The sequence below is a fragment of the Myotis daubentonii genome, chromosome 6 (genome assembly GCF_963259705.1).
Source record: "Myotis daubentonii chromosome 6, mMyoDau2.1, whole genome shotgun sequence".
Lineage (NCBI taxonomy): Eukaryota > Metazoa > Chordata > Mammalia > Chiroptera > Vespertilionidae > Myotis > Myotis daubentonii.
Window position 1 is genome coordinate 41,283,342 of NC_081845.1, and position 19,668 is coordinate 41,303,009.

At 39.6% G+C, this 19,668-nt stretch overlaps 1 protein-coding gene and 1 pseudogene across 1 annotated transcript in view; both read left to right on the forward strand.

The window, feature by feature from the left end:
- Nucleotides 1-19,668, forward strand: part of PREP (prolyl endopeptidase) — a 111,103-nt gene that overhangs the window by 37,441 nt on the left and 53,994 nt on the right. Inside the window, exon 7 of the mRNA XM_059700828.1 lies at nt 13,407-13,512. Within this exon, the coding sequence (XP_059556811.1) occupies nt 13,407-13,512 (106 nt within the window). The remainder of the gene's footprint in view (nt 1-13,406; nt 13,513-19,668) is intronic.
- Nucleotides 10,485-11,241, forward strand: LOC132236463 (phosphatidylinositol N-acetylglucosaminyltransferase subunit Y-like; annotated as a pseudogene).

Genomic DNA, 19,668 nt, shown 5'->3' on the forward strand with positions numbered 1-19,668 from the left:
TCAATACTTTTTGAAGTCATGATAAATATGCATAAAATAAAGCTTGCTAGTTTATTCATTGTATGTATAATATGGCAATAGGTATGTTAACACTGTGTGCAACCATCAGCACTATTCACCTCCAGGAGTTTCTTCATCTTGCAAAATTGAAACTGTTCCCATTAAGCAATAAATCCCCACCCACCTCCTCTCTGATCCCTGGTAACCACCTCCTTTCTGTCTCCATGTATTTGACTACTCTAGGTGCCTCATATAAATGTCTTCATAGAGTCTTTGTCCTTTTGTGTCTGGCTGTGTCACTTAGCATGATATTAAGGCTTGTCCATGTCATAACATATGTCAGAATTCCCTCCTTTTTAAAGTTGGATAATATTTCATCAGTGTATGCACCACATTTTGTTGATGCATTCATTCAACGATGGACATGTGAATTGTTCCAGCAGCATTCTTATGAATAATGCTGCTATGAGCAGCAGTTTTTTTAAAATAACAGGGACGATACATCATATACACATTTAACATCTGTATATTCCATTCTGCTAGCTAGGCAACTAAAAAGAAAACCAGGTTTAAGTAGTTCAGTGATCCTTCTAGCATTCATTCAATAGATGTTCACTCTACATAACTTGACTAAAGAAGTCTTTGCCACAACCTTGAGAAGCAGTGATCAATCCCATTGCATGGACAAAATAGGATACCTGCCGGGGTGGTTACCATGCAAGTCCGTGGCTGGAACTGCCTGCTGGGTATGTCCGGCCTCTGTATCTTCTTAACATCCATGTGCTCTGTGTCTCTGCTCAGAGGAAGAGGTCACACAAAACGACAGCAATGACTGTTTAAAGAATGGCAGTAAGTGAGGAGATGCATCTTTACTGAACAGAAATAATAAATGAAGTTGTGTGTTTTTTTTAAAAAGTGCTACAGGGACAAAGTGGGACCTGAGGGACTTGATATTGGATCAGGGCCCTAATCAGTGAATAGTGCGAGAAAGTCTGTAAGACTTAGGCAGGTCAGGCTGACGTAGGTGAGTGTCCCTGTCCTCCCTCACCCTGCTGTGTGTGATCATTCTGAGCTGAGAGGACCTTCTTGCTGCATAGAGGATCTCTCTGTCATTTCAACATGAACACTATAGTTCTGTAGGTATAAGCCTTCAGAAGCCTGAGGCCCCTCCTAAATTGATGATCCAGTATCAGGTCGGAAAAATCTAAATCAAGGAAAAAAAAATATTGATGTGGGAGTTTCTTATACCTAGCAAAGGAGTGTGATAAAGCCCGGGGGATCCAAGAGGCTGGTGTGCTGTTGACTGTCTAGACCAGCGTCACCCATGATTGGTGTACGGATGAGCAATCAGGACATGGGTTGGAAATGAAGCAAACAGTTTCCTAACAGCCTTAATTTAGTGACCCACATCCTAGAGAAAAGCAGTAGTCCTTTACGTAACCATGCACCAAATACGTGTGTCGCAATTGCTGCTTCTATTTTTCAGGCAGTTGCTTTTAGGATCATCATTTTGAACCTGGTATTTCATGAACACATTTAACAGTATCTCTGAGTGGAGAGCCCGTGTTACAGTGATGGTGGTGTACTGCAGCAGAAATCAGGAGAATTCTGTTCTAGTCCTGCCTCGTGGCCATTGGCAAGTCACCTCATCCCTGCAAGCCTTGTTTCCTTTGGGGCTTTTCAGCTCTGAAAGTCTGTGAGGGGAGGATACATCACAGCATCTCATAGACCCTGCAGCAGGCTTCTGGGGTGAGAACAGAGCTGCTGGATTTGAGATCACGGGGATGTGGAGTGCCGGTGTTGTGGGTGCAGTGCGAGGCGCTCACGGGCGGGGGCCGAGCGTGTGGGTGTATGTGATTCTCCGGCTTGCTGCCGCCCTCCTCCCTTTGGCTGTTGCAGTCAGGCTCACCGGGGAATTCCCTTTGTGTCCTAGTTGCTGTCTCCTCATGACTCAGCTCCCCTTTCGCAGATGTCTCCCGCTTTCCTGCACTGGACAGGTCTTTGTGACCTTGGACAAGTCTCTAAGCTACTGTCAGGAGGCAGCCTTACTCTTCCCATTGATGCTGATGACCCATCTCTCCCCAGGACGACCACCTTCCACCTGGCAGAACCCATGGCCTTCAGGCCACTTTTTGCTAAAGTTCCGTTGCAGTCTAAAACCAGATATCAACTCCAGTTTACATGCTGCTGCCCTCTCCCCAGCTCAGGTTTGAGGAGCACATGGGATAGGGACTATTTAATTCTTCCCCTTGTTTGTTTATCTGTTTGGTTGTTTTTCCATACAAAGATGTGGACATGAATAGTCATAGCAACCAAACTGGATATAACCCAGATGTCCACTGAAAGGTACATGAGTGAACAAATTGTGGTATACCTCTGCAATGGAATACTACTCAGCAATAAAAAGGAATGGCCTATTTACATACCTAACAACATGTGGATAAATCTCAAAATAATTATTAGTGCTCAGTGGAAGAAGCTGGGAGAGAAAGCACACAGTGTCAGGTTCCATTTATGTAAAACTCTAGAAAATGCAAACTAGTATAAAGTGATGTTGACGGATCAGTGGTTGCTTGGGGACTGGCAGGGAGGGAAGATGAAGGGACAGGCAGAAACTCGGGGGTGATGAGACTGGAACTTGGAAATGACGTTTTACAGGTGGGGACATCGTGAGCAATGGCCGGACCCCCATGCCTCCCTCCCCTCTGGAATTCGCCCTGGCTTTTGGTCTTCAGTGTTGATGCAGGGAGGAGGCGGCAGAGAGGGGGGCAGGATTTTTGCTCATCGGGAGCTGTTTGTTGATTGATTCTGGCTGCTCAGCAGGCCACCAGCTCTTAGGCATCCTTCAGTAGTGAGATTCCCTCAATTCTGGGAACCTCTGCGCTTCGCTGTTCCCTGATGCGGGTTATAAACTTTCTGGTGGACCTTTCTGTGTTTTTACATTTGTCCCTCTGAGCTTCTGCTCCCAGTCGGGCTCCGCTGAGAGTTGTGCCTCTCGGGCACCTCCTGCCCCTGCCCCCTCCCTTTTCAGCAGGGACCTTTCAGGTGACTGGAGGCCAGCTACCTTGTCGGTGCCTCTTGGTCCAGGGAAGCCACATCCATGGGTTCTCCATGGAAATGCAGGAAGTGCTCACCACTGCCCTCCTCCCACCAGCCTCGCCTCTCCGGCCCTCCCAGCAGCACCCTCCTGACCCTGGGGTAACACTCAACAGATATCTAGCATTCGGCTTGGAAGAACAGTGGCCTCAGTTGTTATTTAATAGTGACCTTGAGGCTTTCGTTGCAGGGCAGTGATTATGGAAAGATAGAAATTGTCATTTTAGAAGGTTCTCTTGGACAGAAAAGAAAAGAAAAACTATTTAAAATGATTTGTAGAGCATTGTGGCGCGCGCACACACACATGCACACACGCACACACAGAAATCAAGCATTTTGAGGCGCTTTCCCAGCAGAGGGTGCTCTAGAATGAAGATTCTGAAAATGTATTCAGTCCCTTTAGAAAAGACCAGGGAGAAAATAGCCTGCCTCTCTCTGATGATCTAGCTGAATCTTATTTTGTGAACTTAATTCCATTATACTTAATTCTATTATACCAATTTTTTGGTACAGAGGTAATCCTAATTTTTAATATTCATTAAATGTCTATAAGCCATTTTAATGTGTTCACTTGTGACCCTTAGAGTTAATATGTACATGTTTGTTCACATTTATATATATTAACATATATTAACACGTAAAAGCATTGCCTGATGCTTGCCTCCCCATAGGCACTCATGAATGTTAATTTTCTTACCCTCCCCTGCTGAGGTTCATGCACAGAAGACCTTCTGGACCTGGTGTGCACCCAGCTTCACCTACAGAACATACGTGCTCAGAAACGTGCAGATGTTCCTCGGGGAACTCTGCCTCACCTGCCCTCACTCATTGGATGGTTTTCACTTGGAATAGTAATTGCTCAGCAGCCATCTCCATGGTTCAGGACAGTTCATGCATTTATTCCCCAAATACCTAGTAAGTCCTTGCTTTGTGTCCACTACTGTGCGGGGACCCAGTGATACTCAGGAGCAAAGAGCAGAGCACTGGCCCTTATGGAAGATGTTTTTGTCATGGTAACCCATTCTATTTCAGTATTTTTATATAATACAGAGTCTGGGGGCTCGTGGCAGAATTTCCCCCATGTTTGGTTTGTGTGTCATTTTAAAGACACCATTGTCCTCTTGACTTAACTTCAGTAATTGAGCCTGAGACTGCCAGCAGGAACATCTCAGCAGCACACCTGGGAAGGCAGAACAGTCAGGAAGCCAGACTGAAGAGCTGGGTGTGGGTAAAGCCAGAGGTGTGCTGCTCTGTATCTATATACTAATATATAACAGGCTAATATGCTAAGTGTCCAACTGGTCGCTATGACGCGCACTGATCACCAGGGAGCAGACATTCAACACAGGAGCTACCATGACGTACACTGGCCATTTACAGAGAAACAGCACCGCAGACCTGGCACTCACAAAGCAACACTCGCTCACAAAGCAACACTCGGCTTCCCCCAAAGTGGGACACAGGCGCCGCCACAACCCCAGAGCGACAGCCCACCAAATCGCAGCTGATGCTGCTGAGACTCCATGGCGCAAAATGAGGCCCACAGCCCAGCCCAGAAATGGTCGCTGTGGGTGCTGGGTAATGACATAGCAACGCCCGGCTTCCTATCCTTAGCAACGACTAGCCTCCTTGCAGTTTCTTCAGCCCAGGAACATGACTTGCTTTATAGCCAGGTGCAAACATTTCACACTTTAACCAAATATCTGTGAAGTGTAACCAAATGTCTGTGAAGCATTTTCCCGTGCCTCATCTCATTTGATCCTCACAGAAGTCCTGGAGTCGGTAGATGGGAGACTCAGTGGAATTCTATTTTCTTTTCCTTAGCCAGAAAACAGAGATTTAGAAACCTTTGAAACTTGACCTGACTGAAAAGAAGTAAGAAATGGTGGACCTTGAAAATAACTTCAGGTTTTCTCACTGCACAGAATATTGTCAAACACTGCTGCAGTTAAATATTTTACCCTTTGTTCTCCCTGCATGATCTACAATAATCTGCTTCATGTTGAGATTTACTGCTGTGTTGCTGACAGTTTCCTGAAAGAGAAGTTGGGGTGCTTCACTGGGCAGGAAAAAATTTAGCTAAATCAGAAAGCAGGTCTAATTAAGCAAATATATATATGTATCTCGCTTGCGCCAATTGCACGCATGTGTTTCCATCTGTCATTGTCAATTGTGAATTTGGTTGACACTTCTATTATAGAGAACAGGCGAATAGCAATATTAAAATATTTCTTCTAATTAATTTTCTTTCAATGTGCATGTATTTGTGCACCAGGCCACTAGTGTATACATAAAACAGCTCCTAACTGGGGGGGGGGGGGGGGGCGGGGGGCGAAGGGGTATAATAGTCGAGTAGCATTTGCCAATCAACCACTTGTCTCACCTGACCCCTCTATTGTTCAGTAAGGGAGGAAAGAAAACAAACAGTAGATTCTTAAATAACCAAGCTTACCTGCCAGAATATCTACCATGTAGATTGGAAAGAGTAGTGGCTATGTCATGTCTAGACCTACATTATTTACTTTACTTTGAATGGTTTACCTTTTCCTAGAATGTTCTGTTATATCTATTTCTTGCATACAAGCCGCACATCAGACAGTGTTGGGGTTGATGTCTCTTTCCCCATTGCTGTAGTGTCTCTGTATTGGGAAGGCTGGGTAATTTGAGTTAATGACTACCTATTAGAAATGTGTTAATGCACATCCCATGTGTTTATGACTACCCTTTACTTCTGTTACTGACATTCTCTCTCATTTTTATTACAAGCCCGTAGTGAGTCCCATAGAAGAAAAGCCATCATTGTCGGTGATTAGTTTGACATTTAAAAGTTTTTCTAAGTTAAGTTTTGCAGACACACTTAATATTAAAGAGATTTTATGATTAACAGCTATTACAAAAGGAATTCAAAAGCGTCTCTGAAATAAAATTGATAAACTTCCCTGTTCTGAGAGGAACACGATTAACTCTCGAAGCTATTAAAATCCATTTTCACTCCCTTTGTTAATTTCCTGGACAATTTTAAGTCTCACTGCTTTTCAGTATACTTATTTTATACACACAATTAATTCTCTTATCATAATATATAAAATAAAATACTTTTCCTCAGTCTGAAAAAGTGCACGTAGATTCAAATTATGAAAAACTTTTTCTACCCTCTTGTTGAATTCTAAGTTTAAAGTATGTATATCAAAGAAACTTCATGCCCATGAAGATTCGGTTATTAACACAAGCCCAGGTGCATGTGTAGCTCACCAGCTCTAGCACAAAATCCCTCACGAGTTTTTCTTTGAAAATGATAATATGTTTGATGGAAGTCCACATATTCTGTGTATATATACTGGTACTTTATGCTTTACCTGTTGATAAATGCAAATGAGGATGGTAGCTGTTATTATGGGATACCCCCTTCAAACACAATATTGCATGGACTGAAATGTACACTGTCCCATGAGGCATGGTTGGGCCCATAACTTTGATGTTTTTCTCTTTTGTCTGGATTTCAGGAAAGTCACCTTACTTTAATTTTGTTAATTCCTAATTCTTTTAATTCTCTAATGATATTTAGGTGTCTTTCCTCATCAACATGATTTTTATCTTCCCCTCAGAGTGATTTCCAAATTCATTTTTTTAATTGCCTTGAAATGTAGTCTAAATGTGAGGCCGTGGTTCACTATGTATTGTTATTGATTAAATTATAGTCCAAGAACGTATATTTCTAATCTGCATATTTTGGGGTAACAGTGACTTACAAATTATTTTGAAATTTGAGACCTTGCGCGTCTGAAAGTTCAGAGTTGTGTCCAGTTTAGCAGATTTGCTCAGTGGCTGTGGAACATCTCTGGGTTGTGACGAAGGTCGTTGTAGTATAAAAGGCTGACTTAAACACCACTCAGCAACAGTGCATCCAGAGACTTCCTGCTTTAGATGAAATATAAACTGCTATTTACTGCAGCCAGAAATGGTGAGAAAAACTTATTAGATGTGCTTAAAACAGTTGTCATCGAAAGTTGGTGTGGTCTTTGCAGTGAGTTTTGCTGCCTTATCTTTCTGTTGGATAAATAACTACAACCAAATTAACTATCATTTATGATTGACGTAGCACGACTTTTAGCACTTAGCTGTAAAGATTCTGTCTGTCTTTAAAGGACAGAACAGAAATATGAAGTGTTATTAATGAGGCTGCATTTCATTATGTTTAGTAGTTATAATTGTGAGATTGCTGATGACAGATGGTTTGAGAATAAGGTGGAACTAAAATTTTAGATGTTGGTCTATTAGCTGTGTATATGAAAAGCTTAAGGAAACTGTATAAAGGCCTAGAGATAGAATATATAACTCCTAAAGTAGTTAAACTCCTAAAGAGTTTACAAAGAAATGTATACAGTACAAAGAAGAAAGATGAAAGGAAAAGCAAGGTGAATAGAATATTCAGAATTAATAATGTGGAAGCCAGCACATCAATACTAACAGTTAATGAAAGCAGAGCAGTACAAATTCTTAGATTAAAGTTTTAAAAGTTAAGTCATATGTTCATTTGCAAGAGACCCACTTAAAACATAGTGACAGGTAATTTGGAAATACACTGAGGATGAGAATGGAGGAAAAAAAATAATGTAAATAAAATTTATGTGAGGTTTTCCAAAAACTCTGGCAAATCTTTGAAAATACTATAATGAGCCTAGAAAAAGGTGAAGAGAATGCATCTGAGTCATTTTGCTATCATGTGCAATTTGTGACAAAAACTCATACAACAAAATATGATTCATTTTTGGCATAGGAGGCTGCTTCAGAACTCGGGGGGGGGGGGCGGGGAAGGACTCTAAGGAAGAGCAGCCAAAGTAAACAGGACTTTCTAGAATATTTTATAAAACTATAACCTGGAATCCCACTTTTATTTCACCGTATAAACTACTTCTGTGCTCTAAAGTAATTGTTTCTGAGAAAGAGCTGTTTAGCTTATAACATCAATGTGTTGCCCAGTGTTAATGAACACACTGGTTGCTGCTAGCAAGTAAAACCCTAAGTAGTCCATGCTTAGTCCTGTTTAGACAACATTAAGCTCGATATGATCGCCTTGCACTGATACCAAGAATCAGTGTATGTGAGCTTGATAAGAGCAGTGCAACAAGTCAAAGTGAATGTTACATTTGAAAATTTTACCTCCACATAAAATAAAAGAAGCATGTCTCAGAGACTGCAGTTCATAGAACTATTATTGGAATAGGAAACAGAAATAGTGTAACTGTCCTACTATGTAATGAGACAGAAGCAAATATATCATTGTTATGTATTTTTTATTAATCGTGGGTGTTATCTTTTTAATTAGTCCTATATTAATTGCATTATTAATTCTTACAATTATATGCAATAATGTACCCCCAAAATGTAATTATCCAATAACAAATTAAAATGCTTTAAAAACATAATGACAGATTTTTTTGCTTCTGGCTATAACAGTGTAACTGGTACTGGACTAGCCCTCTTGCCATAAACAGAAAACCGTACGAAATAGACAAAGCAACTGTTTGCAGATATTGGTCAGCAGGCGTCACAGGACTTTTCATCTGTGAAAGTGACCAGTCCTGTGCTTGCCCAGCTCCCTGCCTGGAAGTATTTTCTGGACTCAAAGAGGAGGAGCCCCGAAGGACAGCAGTCTCGCTGAACTTGGGATCCAGGAAAACGGGAGCCACTGAATTTGCAGGCAGGGAACCAAAAGAAGGAAACTGCCCACTAAGAAATCTGCCTTGGTATCCCCTTGCGTCTTTAGCTGTTAGTGGTGCATGCACAGGAGGAGACTCCATGATTCGAGCCAAGGACAACTACCAGGAAGCTGTGAAGCCAGCCACTACCAGAGGCCTAACACAGCTGGGAGACTCGCATTCTGACAAAGTGGAAAGACCTTGTGAGCACTCGGTATTCAGCGGAGACCCTGAAGAGGCCATGCCTCAGCAGTAGGGCTGTAGACCTTACAACGAAGCTTGAAAACAAGCCTTGAACGGAACAAGCTTACTTACCAACAAATTATCTGCCTCAGAACTTTTAAAGGAGGAAGAAAAATCCAGACAACATTCAAAATATTCAGAATCCAATAAAAATATACTATGTGTAAAGAAGCAGGAAATGTGACATAACCAGGAGAACAATTAGTCAATATAATAGATCCAGAAATGACAGGTAGTAGAATTAGCAGGCAAGGACTTTTTAAAAGCGATTATAAAAAATGATTTTAAAAGGATTTTAGTAACATTATTATAATGAACAAAGAGAAAGAAAATATAAAAACAACCCAAATGTTCTTCTAAAGGTGAAAAATAAACTCTCTGAATTTTTAAGTTCCCTACATGGGCTTAACAGTAGTTTAGATACTATTAAAGAAAATAGCAGGGAATTTGGAGATGGAACAATTGAAACTAAGCCACAAAGAGAAAATAAATTGAAACAAAAATGAATACAGTCTCATTGACCTATCAGATAGTACTAACTGATTCAACGGTATGTAGGGATTAGGGGACACAGAAATATACAGGGTGGGGGAAAGTAGATTTATGGTTGTGCATATGGAAAATAACACAATAAGTAATAAAATCTGTGTTTTGTGTACTCACAAGTGTAAAACTACTTGTTCGTCACCCATATGAGGGAAAAATGTTTTGAATTTGATAAATAGACATACCCACAGATTCAAGACACTCAACAAATCTCAAGCAGGCTACTATCACAAAGCCCATTATAATCAATCTGCAGAAAACCAACGATGATAAGAAAATCTTAAAAACAGCCAGAGAAGAGAATACATTACCTACAGTGAGAAAAAGATAAGAAATGACTTTTCATCTGAAACAGTGCAAGTCAGAAGACAATGGAAAGACACTTTAATTTAATCTCCCTTCCAGCTGCCCTCCACTGCTGCCTGTTGGATGGAGATCTTCTAGAAATGTTCCATGTACAAACATAGCAAATGCATTTTAAATTACTTTTAACATAGAATTTAGAAAGGTTAGCAGGAATGTATCCTGCTTACAGAGTCATAAACGGTATGTTGTGTTTATAGAGAAATGATGATCTTTCCTAGGTAAAATAATCCCTAGAGCAGAGAGGGGCAATTTATTACTTCAGCCCTAATCCTGTGCTGATTAAACAGCCCTTAGTTTTATACTCTGGTCTTCTGAGTTAGAAACCCACAGAAGGGACTGGGACTGGTGTTAATTCTTTTGCTGAGGATAGGTGCCCTTAGAAATATGCAAATTGGCACCTTGGCTTAGAAGGCAGCTGGACAAAGAATAAAGAAGACAAAATTTGGAATTAGGTCCAGTCTGGGCTTTGCAGCTTAGTTGTGTTTAAAGATAGAGAAATGGGGCACCGGTTGGGATCCCTAATATGATACTACAGGCAGCTAGGATGATGACATGTCAAAATAAGAAGCAAGGAGATATGGAGCAGCGCTAGATCATAATTAAAAACAACAGATACAACCAAACTTTCTTAATACCATCTACCTTTTAAAAAGTCAGGGTGGCAGGTAGTAAGTGGGAGAGGAGAATGTTTCTGTCTCTTCCTACATTGACCATCCTCATTCCATTGATCTCCTTAGCAGGACTGTTCTACTCGGCCCCCGTGGAAGAGAACTCCCCACAGGGCTGCACCAGCATAGCCAGCCTGTGCTTTTACATCTGCTCTTGCCCATCACCATACCAGTGTATGTGTTCTCCCACCTGCGGATGTGGCTGGGTATTAAGCTCTTCAGGCATAACTAATGCACCCAGAGCCAAGATGGGATATACATTAATGATAAAGTCTTGAGTGTCTAGTCAACTGCATGAAAATACTGGAAACCCACTTAATTTTCAGGGAAGATGCTGTACCTTGCTTCTGTCAGAGCTTGGGACTACGGGAGGCTTAGCCTGCGGAAGCTTCTTTTGTTATACTTTGGTTCTGCCCTTGTTTTTTGAAGGTTCTAGTTTGTAACTGCTGTATCAGAAGAAACATTTCAACACAGTGTCTTATTGGAAATTAACAACCCCAACCATCACCTAATGACTTTTATTTCTTGTTCCTTTCATCTAAAAATTAATATTTTGAAATTTTATGTTTGAGATTCAAAGTCTTTGATAAAGTCACATGTTATGAAATAATTCCAAAGGAGCTATGTAGGAGTAGTTGTAGAAAAATGCATTTGAACAAATGTGATATAAAACTATTTTATGGAAAATTAATTTTTAAAAAAAGAAAGAAAGAAATGGGGCCTTGGCCAGGTGGCGCAGTTGGTTGGAGCATCATCCTGTACACCAAAAGGTTGCAGGTTTGATCCCTGGCCAGGACAAGACACCTTCTTAATAGGCCTACCTTGACGGGCACACTGAAAACTATAGTCGCTTCCCCCTCATTCTGCCTCCCTTACCGAGATTGTTCATGTTCTCCATGCCGGCTCTCATTGTATAATATGCTGCATAATTCTATATGTGTGTTTGTCTGCTCCCCTAGACTGGAACAGTTTTTGCTTCTTGGTTGGTTCACCAATACATCTTTGCCCCCTAGAAAACGACTTGAACGTAATAGCTGCTTAGGAAATTTTTGTTGAATGAACAGATGACAGTTGTAAGTGTGGTAGGGTTCTCTAGAGAAACAGAACCAACAGGACCTGCGTGTATGTATAGAGAGAAATACTTACTTTTTTAGAAATTGGCTAATGTGATTGGGGTGGCTTGACTGGTCCAAAGTCTGCAGGGAAGGCTGGCAGGCTGGAACCCCAGGGAAGATTGTCTGTCAGAGACAATTTACTGGCAGGATTCCTTCCTACCTTTGCAAGGCAGTCTTTCTATTAAGGCCTTGGACTGGTTGGATAGATTCACTCACATTATGGAGGGTAATCACCTTTACTCAAAGTCCATCCATTTAAATGTAAATCTCATCCAAAAAATACCTTCACAGAAACATGCAGAATAATGTTTGACCAAATATCTAGGTGCTCTGTCCTTGTCAAGTTGACACATTAAATTAATTATCACAATAGGATGTGGAGAAATAAGAACTGTTACACACTGATAAAATGTAAGAGAGTGAGTTGGTAATCACTTAATTTGGCAATATCTAATAAAGTGGAGTTTGTGCATGTCCTTCCACTGAGCAATTTTACTCCTAGTTATATAGAAACACTTATAAAAGGCCATACTTGTATAAGGGAAACACTTAACATAAGGCCACAAATTAACATGTTCAAGAATTTTTTTTTAAATATATTTATTGATTTTTTATAGAGAGGAAGGGAGAGGGATAGAGAGTCAGAAACATCGATGAGAGAGAAACATCGATCAGCTGCCTCCTGCACAACCCCCACTGGGGATATGCCCGCAACCAAGGTACATGCCCTTGACCGGAATCGAACCTGGGACCCTTCAGTCCGCAGGCTGACGCTCTATTTACTGAGCCAAACCGGTCGGGGCTGTTCAAGAATTTTTGTAAAGTGTTGCTTGTAATAGGAAGAAAATGGAAATAATTTAAATGTTTATTGGTGGGAAAATGGATCAATTAGCTGTGGTATATTCTTAAATTGGAATACTATACAACAGTTAAATGAAGTAAATGTACATATATCAACATAGATTATTTTTTTAATTATGTTGAATTTTAAAAAGTAGTTACAAAAGGATATATATAGTTTGATACTACTTATGTTTTAACAACTCAAAACCATAATGTTGGTTGCGTTAGTTTTTTCACCAAGATTATTTTTGTTATTTAAGACTATCCTGTTTAATTATAAAAGAAACCCACAGAAGCATGGGCCTTTGTTCTCTGACATCTTGTGTGGAGGGGGCTAAAGATAAGCATGAAGAGTTGGTCAACAAAAATTGTTAATGTGACCAATATGAACCACACATGAACTTCTTTACATCCATGCCCATCTTGGTAACTTCTACTCATTTAGAACAACTTTTAAAATACGTAACCTGTGGCGAAACTTCAGAGTCAGGGATATTAATATTCAAAATGACAGATTGCATATATTTTCAGTTAAAGAATAGCCTGAATTTAAATAAAAATCACATTAAGTTATTATGACATTCAGTTACATCTGTTGATATTTTCTACTTAAATATTTCACTATGTTTTGTTAAACATTGATTAGGAGTGAAATAAGTTAAAATGGATGTTCATCTTTTTTTTTCTGTTAACTTTCTTATCCATTCATAAGTTTGGGATAAATTTATTGCATTTGAGTTTAACCTTTAGTTTTTGCTTAATATTTAATAGCACTCTCACAGAAAATACATTCTAATCAGCCTCCTGCATTGCTTTTATTGTCTTCCCAGTTGTCTGACGATGGTCGCTATGTCTTGTTATCAATAAGGGAGGGGTGTGACCCAGTGAACCGGCTCTGGTACTGTGACCTGCAGCAGGAATCCAGTGGCATCACTGGTAAGTTATCTTTCACGCACAGGTACTAGTAATTACTCCAGGATGCCTTTTAAAAGCAGTTATTTTGTCTTCTAATTGATTTTCTAAGAAACCATCTTCCATTTAATCACATTGTCTTAGTTCATCTGTTCCCTCCTACCCCATATTATCCCATAAAATGAAGAACAACTGAATGAACGTATTTGTTGGCTTCACCATTTTCTCGGTAGATTGAGGTTAACCGTATTTTTTGCATATGAATGTGAAAATATCCTGCGAATACTGCAGATGAAGAGGATTAAGGAGAAGCTGGCCCTTTGGTCTGTAAAACAGTATAACTGTCTAGACGTAATGCGGCAAACCGACATAGGCAAGAGAGAGGGGACCGGTGAGAATTAACCAGGGTAACATAATCATAGGACAGCTCCTCAGTACTGAGCCACATGCACAATCACAGCCTGATTTTCCTGCCTGAAGCTTCATATGTCATGATGGTAAGCATGAAACCAGCCAGTCACAAATTCTGGAGATGGCTCATTTTAAATATTCTCTTCTGACATCTAAATCATACCAATACCACTGTCAAGCATTAAAGCTTTCCAACTGCGTGACGTACTGTGCTGAAAATTCCCAGACCCAGAAATTGTGTCGGGTATGCTGGCACGTAGGTAAGACCCCATACTAATTATACCATGTTCTGGTTAATGTAAAATAAGTATATTTTAGAGACGGTGACCTAGATTTTCAAACTGTACAATATATTGAGTGCACTTTTAGTTATTTGATTACCTCATTATTGGTCTATATTGTGTGTTACATTATAGTAAGATAATTTAAATTCTTTATTATTGATTGGTCATTGCATCATTTTTAAACTTCTAAAGTAAGATTCGCATCCTAAGATTCTTAGATACCACAGATGCCATTCACACATACAGCAGGATGAAGTCAACAACTTTTATGCTAGTGTTAAATATACTTCCATTTAATAAAACTACGGGTTTGTGGTTTTGTTTGTTTTTTTTAAAAAAAAGATATATCCATTTTGATCTCAAGAAAATTGGCTCAATCACAGTAGTTGCACATTCTCTGACAGGAGCAGGCCACCACCCAAGAATTGTTCATTTGAGTTGCAAGTGCAGGTGTACATAGAACTGTGCAGACCTCTGAATATAGAATCTGAAAGAAACAATAACAGCTGTTAAACTGTGCTGTTGTCCTGTACAATATTCCCATGGGACTGTAAAATAGTGCATAGGACTTTGCTTTCTCCAATTCTTTATGAATGCCAATTACCGTGTTCTTTCTCCATAGAATTCTGGTTTCATTTTTTATTTATTACTTCATTTTTATATATTTAAATTATTAGGTGGGCTTATTGTTAAACAATATAAGTTAACTAATTAAAAAACAAATCGGCCCTGGCCAGGTGGCTCAGTTGGTTGGAGCATTGTCCCATACACCGAAAGGTTGTAGGTTCAATCCCTGGTTGGGGCACATACGGGAGGCAACCTATCGATGTTTTTCTCTCTCTCCCTTCCTCTCTCTAAAATCAATTTCTTAAAAAAAGCGAGCCTGAGTGGTCTTCGTGTCACAGCATTTATGAAGTGTTTGGTGGAAAAGTTGGATGGTGCTAACATATTTTATTTTTGTAAGCGAATATCTGCTTACTGTGTACTTTGTCTAGACTTTCATTAACTTGTCTCTCTCCTTTGTCCTTTTATGCTGAAGGTTTGATCATTTTAGATTGATGAAATTTTCAGTGCTCCCCATGTCTTTATTTTAAAGCTTTCATGTCACTAATGAAAATTGTCTTCTCCCACATAAGAAATTAATCTACCCATGAAGATAAAAGGAAACTCAGTATTTGTCAGACACCTACATTGTACATCCAGCCATCTCTGGCTAGTGCAAAGCAGATGATCTCTTGTTTTCAGAAAACTGAGACAACATTGACCCATGGTTCAGGCCTGGCAGGACTGGGCATCTTTGGGGGTTACAGTGGAAATGGAGAGAAAAACATTCAAGAACCTTTAAATGATTTATCCAAAGTTTAACCAAGTCATCTGAGCATTAAAAGCCAGACCAACAGAGGAAGAGGACTCCTGTGATGGGCAGGGGTTATTAGAAAACAGTGTGTGTGTGTGTGTGTGTGTGTGTGTGTGTGTGTGTGTGTGTCAGAGTGGCTATGCCAAAGGAAAAAAAAAAGAATAGGAACATCAAGAGGTAGTATAAAAATATGAACTTTGAAGTAAAATAAATAATGATAAAGTCAGTATTTTTGCTAATTTTAAAATTAGGGATTAGAAGGGCTTTTTCTAGGAAAAATAGCTGTGTGCCATGAGAGATGGAAATTAAACTTTAAAAGTTCACTATTAGCAAATCATGCTGTTCAGAAGCCACATTTAGCTTATTTTTGTCATTTGAAGAACACAGATTATTTGGCATAGTAGTAAGTGTTGTTTATTTAGCATTTATGTGTGCCAGATTCTGAGCTACAAATGTAGTTATTTCTTTGTCTTCTCAGAAACCTCTGAGGAGCACGTGTTGTTAACCTAGGAAACAGGTTGGTGAAGCCAGTTCGCTTTCCTGATGCCATTTAAAGATTCAGACCTGTGTCAGTTGAACTCCCAGCCCATGTTCTAACCATAGTTATGTGGCAGGTGAGGTGGAAGGAAGGCATCAGACCAGGAGAGCCACAGCCTTCTGGTCCCCTCCATTCAGAGCAGGACCCACAGTTGGCATTGGTTTATCATTGTTACTTGTCAGGTGCTTTGTAAAGTATAAAAACACTTCTTAGCTCCTGTTCTTAGAGAGCCTGCAAAACCTTTTTTTTTTTTTTGAAACGTAGTTAATAACATTGATTTTCAGAGAAAGCAATAAAAGTAATGAGTTCACTCCCAGGAAAGCATGCAGATGGCTTACTTTAAGCTAATCTTCACTCAGTCAACAAATCATTCCCCCACCCAGAAGCAGGTTTATAAAAAGTGATTTAACTTGAATGTAGAGAAGTTTAGGAATTGAATTCTGTTGGCTTCGGAGTGAAGAATGCCACTCACAGGCAGAGGAACCTCAGCAAAGGTGAGCAGACAGTGAGATGGTTAGCCAGTCTATTTTTAAAAGTAATTTTTCTGTTTTTCGTTTAAATCAATAATGCTCTAAGTTATGCATAGCAAAACTGAATGAGCCCCATTCTTCATCCGAAATGCCATTTCTTTAGAATTGTGTCGGGTCCAAAGCCCTTGAGGAGCAAAGGTTTCAGAAAAGCAAAGGATTTAGTGAGCTCCCGTCGTAAACACGCTGCCTTGTGAGGCCTGTACTTTCCACTGCTTTTCAAATTTACAGCTGGATTTGTATAAATCCAGCACTTTCCCTAATCTGAATAAATTTATGGCTTACAGTATCTATTTATGACTAAGGTTAATGCTTCAGAACTTTGGTGGCAGATAAGACCACAGACTTTGATTTTGTGTGTGTGTTCAGTGGAGCTTGATTATTTAAAGCGTGTGCCGCATTTTCAGGCTTAGCTGATTAAACAGGTCCTGGGGGAAGTTGCTACTGTGTTTCGCTTTGGGTGGATATTTCAGTGACTTTTTGCAGAGGTGGGTAGGGTCATAAGAAATACCTCTGCAGTGGCTTCAAGACCTTTTCAAGCAGAAATCCTAAGATGGTTACTTTGAGGACTAAAGGTTTTACATTACAAAGTGTTTTATTGTCAGAGGAACACTTAAGGAATCTGGCATTTCCCTGAATCAAGATTCTGTCTCTGTAAAAGTCATAGTCCAGAAAATTACGTTTTAAGATTCTTATTATAAACTAGAGGCCCGATGCACGAAATTTGTGCAAGAGTAGGTCTTCCTTCCCCCGGCTGCCTGCACCGGCTTCCCTCCGGCCGCTGGCAGGCACCTGGGACCCGGGCTTCCCTTGCAGTCCCAGCTTTATTGGAAGGCCTGATTAGCATATTACACTTTTATTATTATAGATAAATGTACCTTTCTGTTTATCTACAAATTTTGCATTGGCAGCTAATTTTTTACTTATTCTTCTAAAGAATAGTTTTTAGGGTTGTTTTTTTTTAAAAAAAAAAACAAACATATTTTATGTAAACTAAGATACAAGTTGGTTACCATTGAGTGGTCACCTGTTTTTGAGGCTGGTGGTTTGAAAATAAAATTCTAACTTGAATTGCAGAGCTTAACCTTTTATGAAAATTAATTGTATGGACTTCTGTTTGAGGGAGTTTGTCAGATTATATATTCTGAATAGCTGCTTAATTGCAACTAAGATGCTGTAACTTTATAAAGCACTCTTCTAACTATTGCTGAGTTGGCACAGAAGAAGAGAACCCATAGAACCAAAGACCAAGGGAAAGCAGGAATCCTGGATTGCTCCTGAACATGTCTGCTGGGCCCTGAGGCTGAGCTTCCCTCTGCTGGCCACCTGGGCCAGGGGGATGGGTGACAAAGCTCTGGGTCTCCACGGTAGAGAGCGTAATGACAGATACCCTCAGTGTCAGAATGACTGAGAAATAAACCTAGCAGAGGTAGGGTTGGGGGGTGAGGCGGAGGGAGGGCGTAAGAAGGAAACCTGCCCATCTTTACCTTGTCACTGCTGAAGGGGAGCGGTAGGCAGGATGTCAATTCTCCTAAAACTTGAGAAAGGCTGATCTTCACCTGTGTGCAGGTTGTCTTGATTGGCCCTATGAGGTCCAGAAATCCTCATACCAAGCGTTTAATTTAAAGTGCTCCCAGTTTGGTTGCCTCCCAAGAGGCACACAGAAGGCAAATGCCAATCCTCTCTGGAAGAGTCCACTTCTACTGAGGCTTGTAAGAATTCCCACAGATGATGTTTCAAGGGCAGTCAGTTCACAGTCAGAAATCACAAAGGCAGTGAAGAAATTTACCAGCATGAGAAGTAGAGCCAGCAGAAACACCAGTATGGAATTAATCAGATTCCTAATGTAAAGCTAGTACATACACTTTTAAAACAAACAATGTTTTGCTTTTACAAAAAATAAACGGGAAGCTTTGTGGCAAAGCAAGAAACAAGATACTATAAAAAAATAAATAAATAAAAAATGACCAAACAGATTTGGAAGAGGCTAAGTAGAACTTCTGCAAATAAAGCTATGATTATTACCATTTAAAAATTCAGTTATTACATTAAAGGCAAGATTAGACACAGCTGAAGAGAGACCTGACAAAGTAGAATATAAGTATAAAGAAATCAACTAGAATATAGCCCACCAGGAGGTGGAAAGCATGTGAGTGGTTAAGAAATATGGAAAAGAGCAAATCTTTTTAGAAATGATAAGCTACATAATTGGGACCAACCATTCTGCAGAGGACAACTGGCCCAAGTTGTTATCATGAAAATGATATGGCTGTCTTAGTATCAAAATAGGCTTTAAACTAAGAAAGCATTACAAATGAAATAAAACTTCATAATCATAAAAGATTCAATTCAGTTTTATTTAAATATCTATGTGTGTGTATATATAAAATCATGATTTCAAAAATACAGAGAACAAAAATTAATACAAATCCAGGTAAAAATAGATAAATCTACAATCATAGAGAAGCATTTTAATAGCTCTTTTCTGGAGCTGATAGAAAAAAAAATGGCCCCCTAAATCAGTAAATATATAGATTTGAACAATGATTAACAAATGACTTAATAGACATTTAACATATCACATCCAAAGCCTGCAAAATACACATTCTTTTTAGTCACATTACAGGAGCAGTTAAAAGTCATTTAAGAAAAAAAATAGGCCATAAAGCTTTTCTGAACTAATTTTAAATGATTAAAACCAGACAGAGCATGTTCTTTGAGCACAATTGGATTTAGCTAAAAGTCAATAACAATGACCAGAGGGTGAAAAATCTCATAGACATGATGTCAAGTGAAAGAAGTCAGATACAAAAGAATACATGTTGTATGTTTCATTATATATGAAGTTCAAAAATAAGTAAGATTGTGTTTAAGGATACATATTAAGGCAGAAAAAGAACAAAGAAAAATAGGATCACCATAGCATTCAGGATGGTGATTGCCTTCAGGAGGGCCGGGGGCTTGTTCAGAGCTTCGTAGCACAAGAAGTTCCTCCTCATTCTGTTATCAAAAGCATATTTATTATCCTTCTGTGCCGATTCTTCCTGCTGGACTTTAGAATGA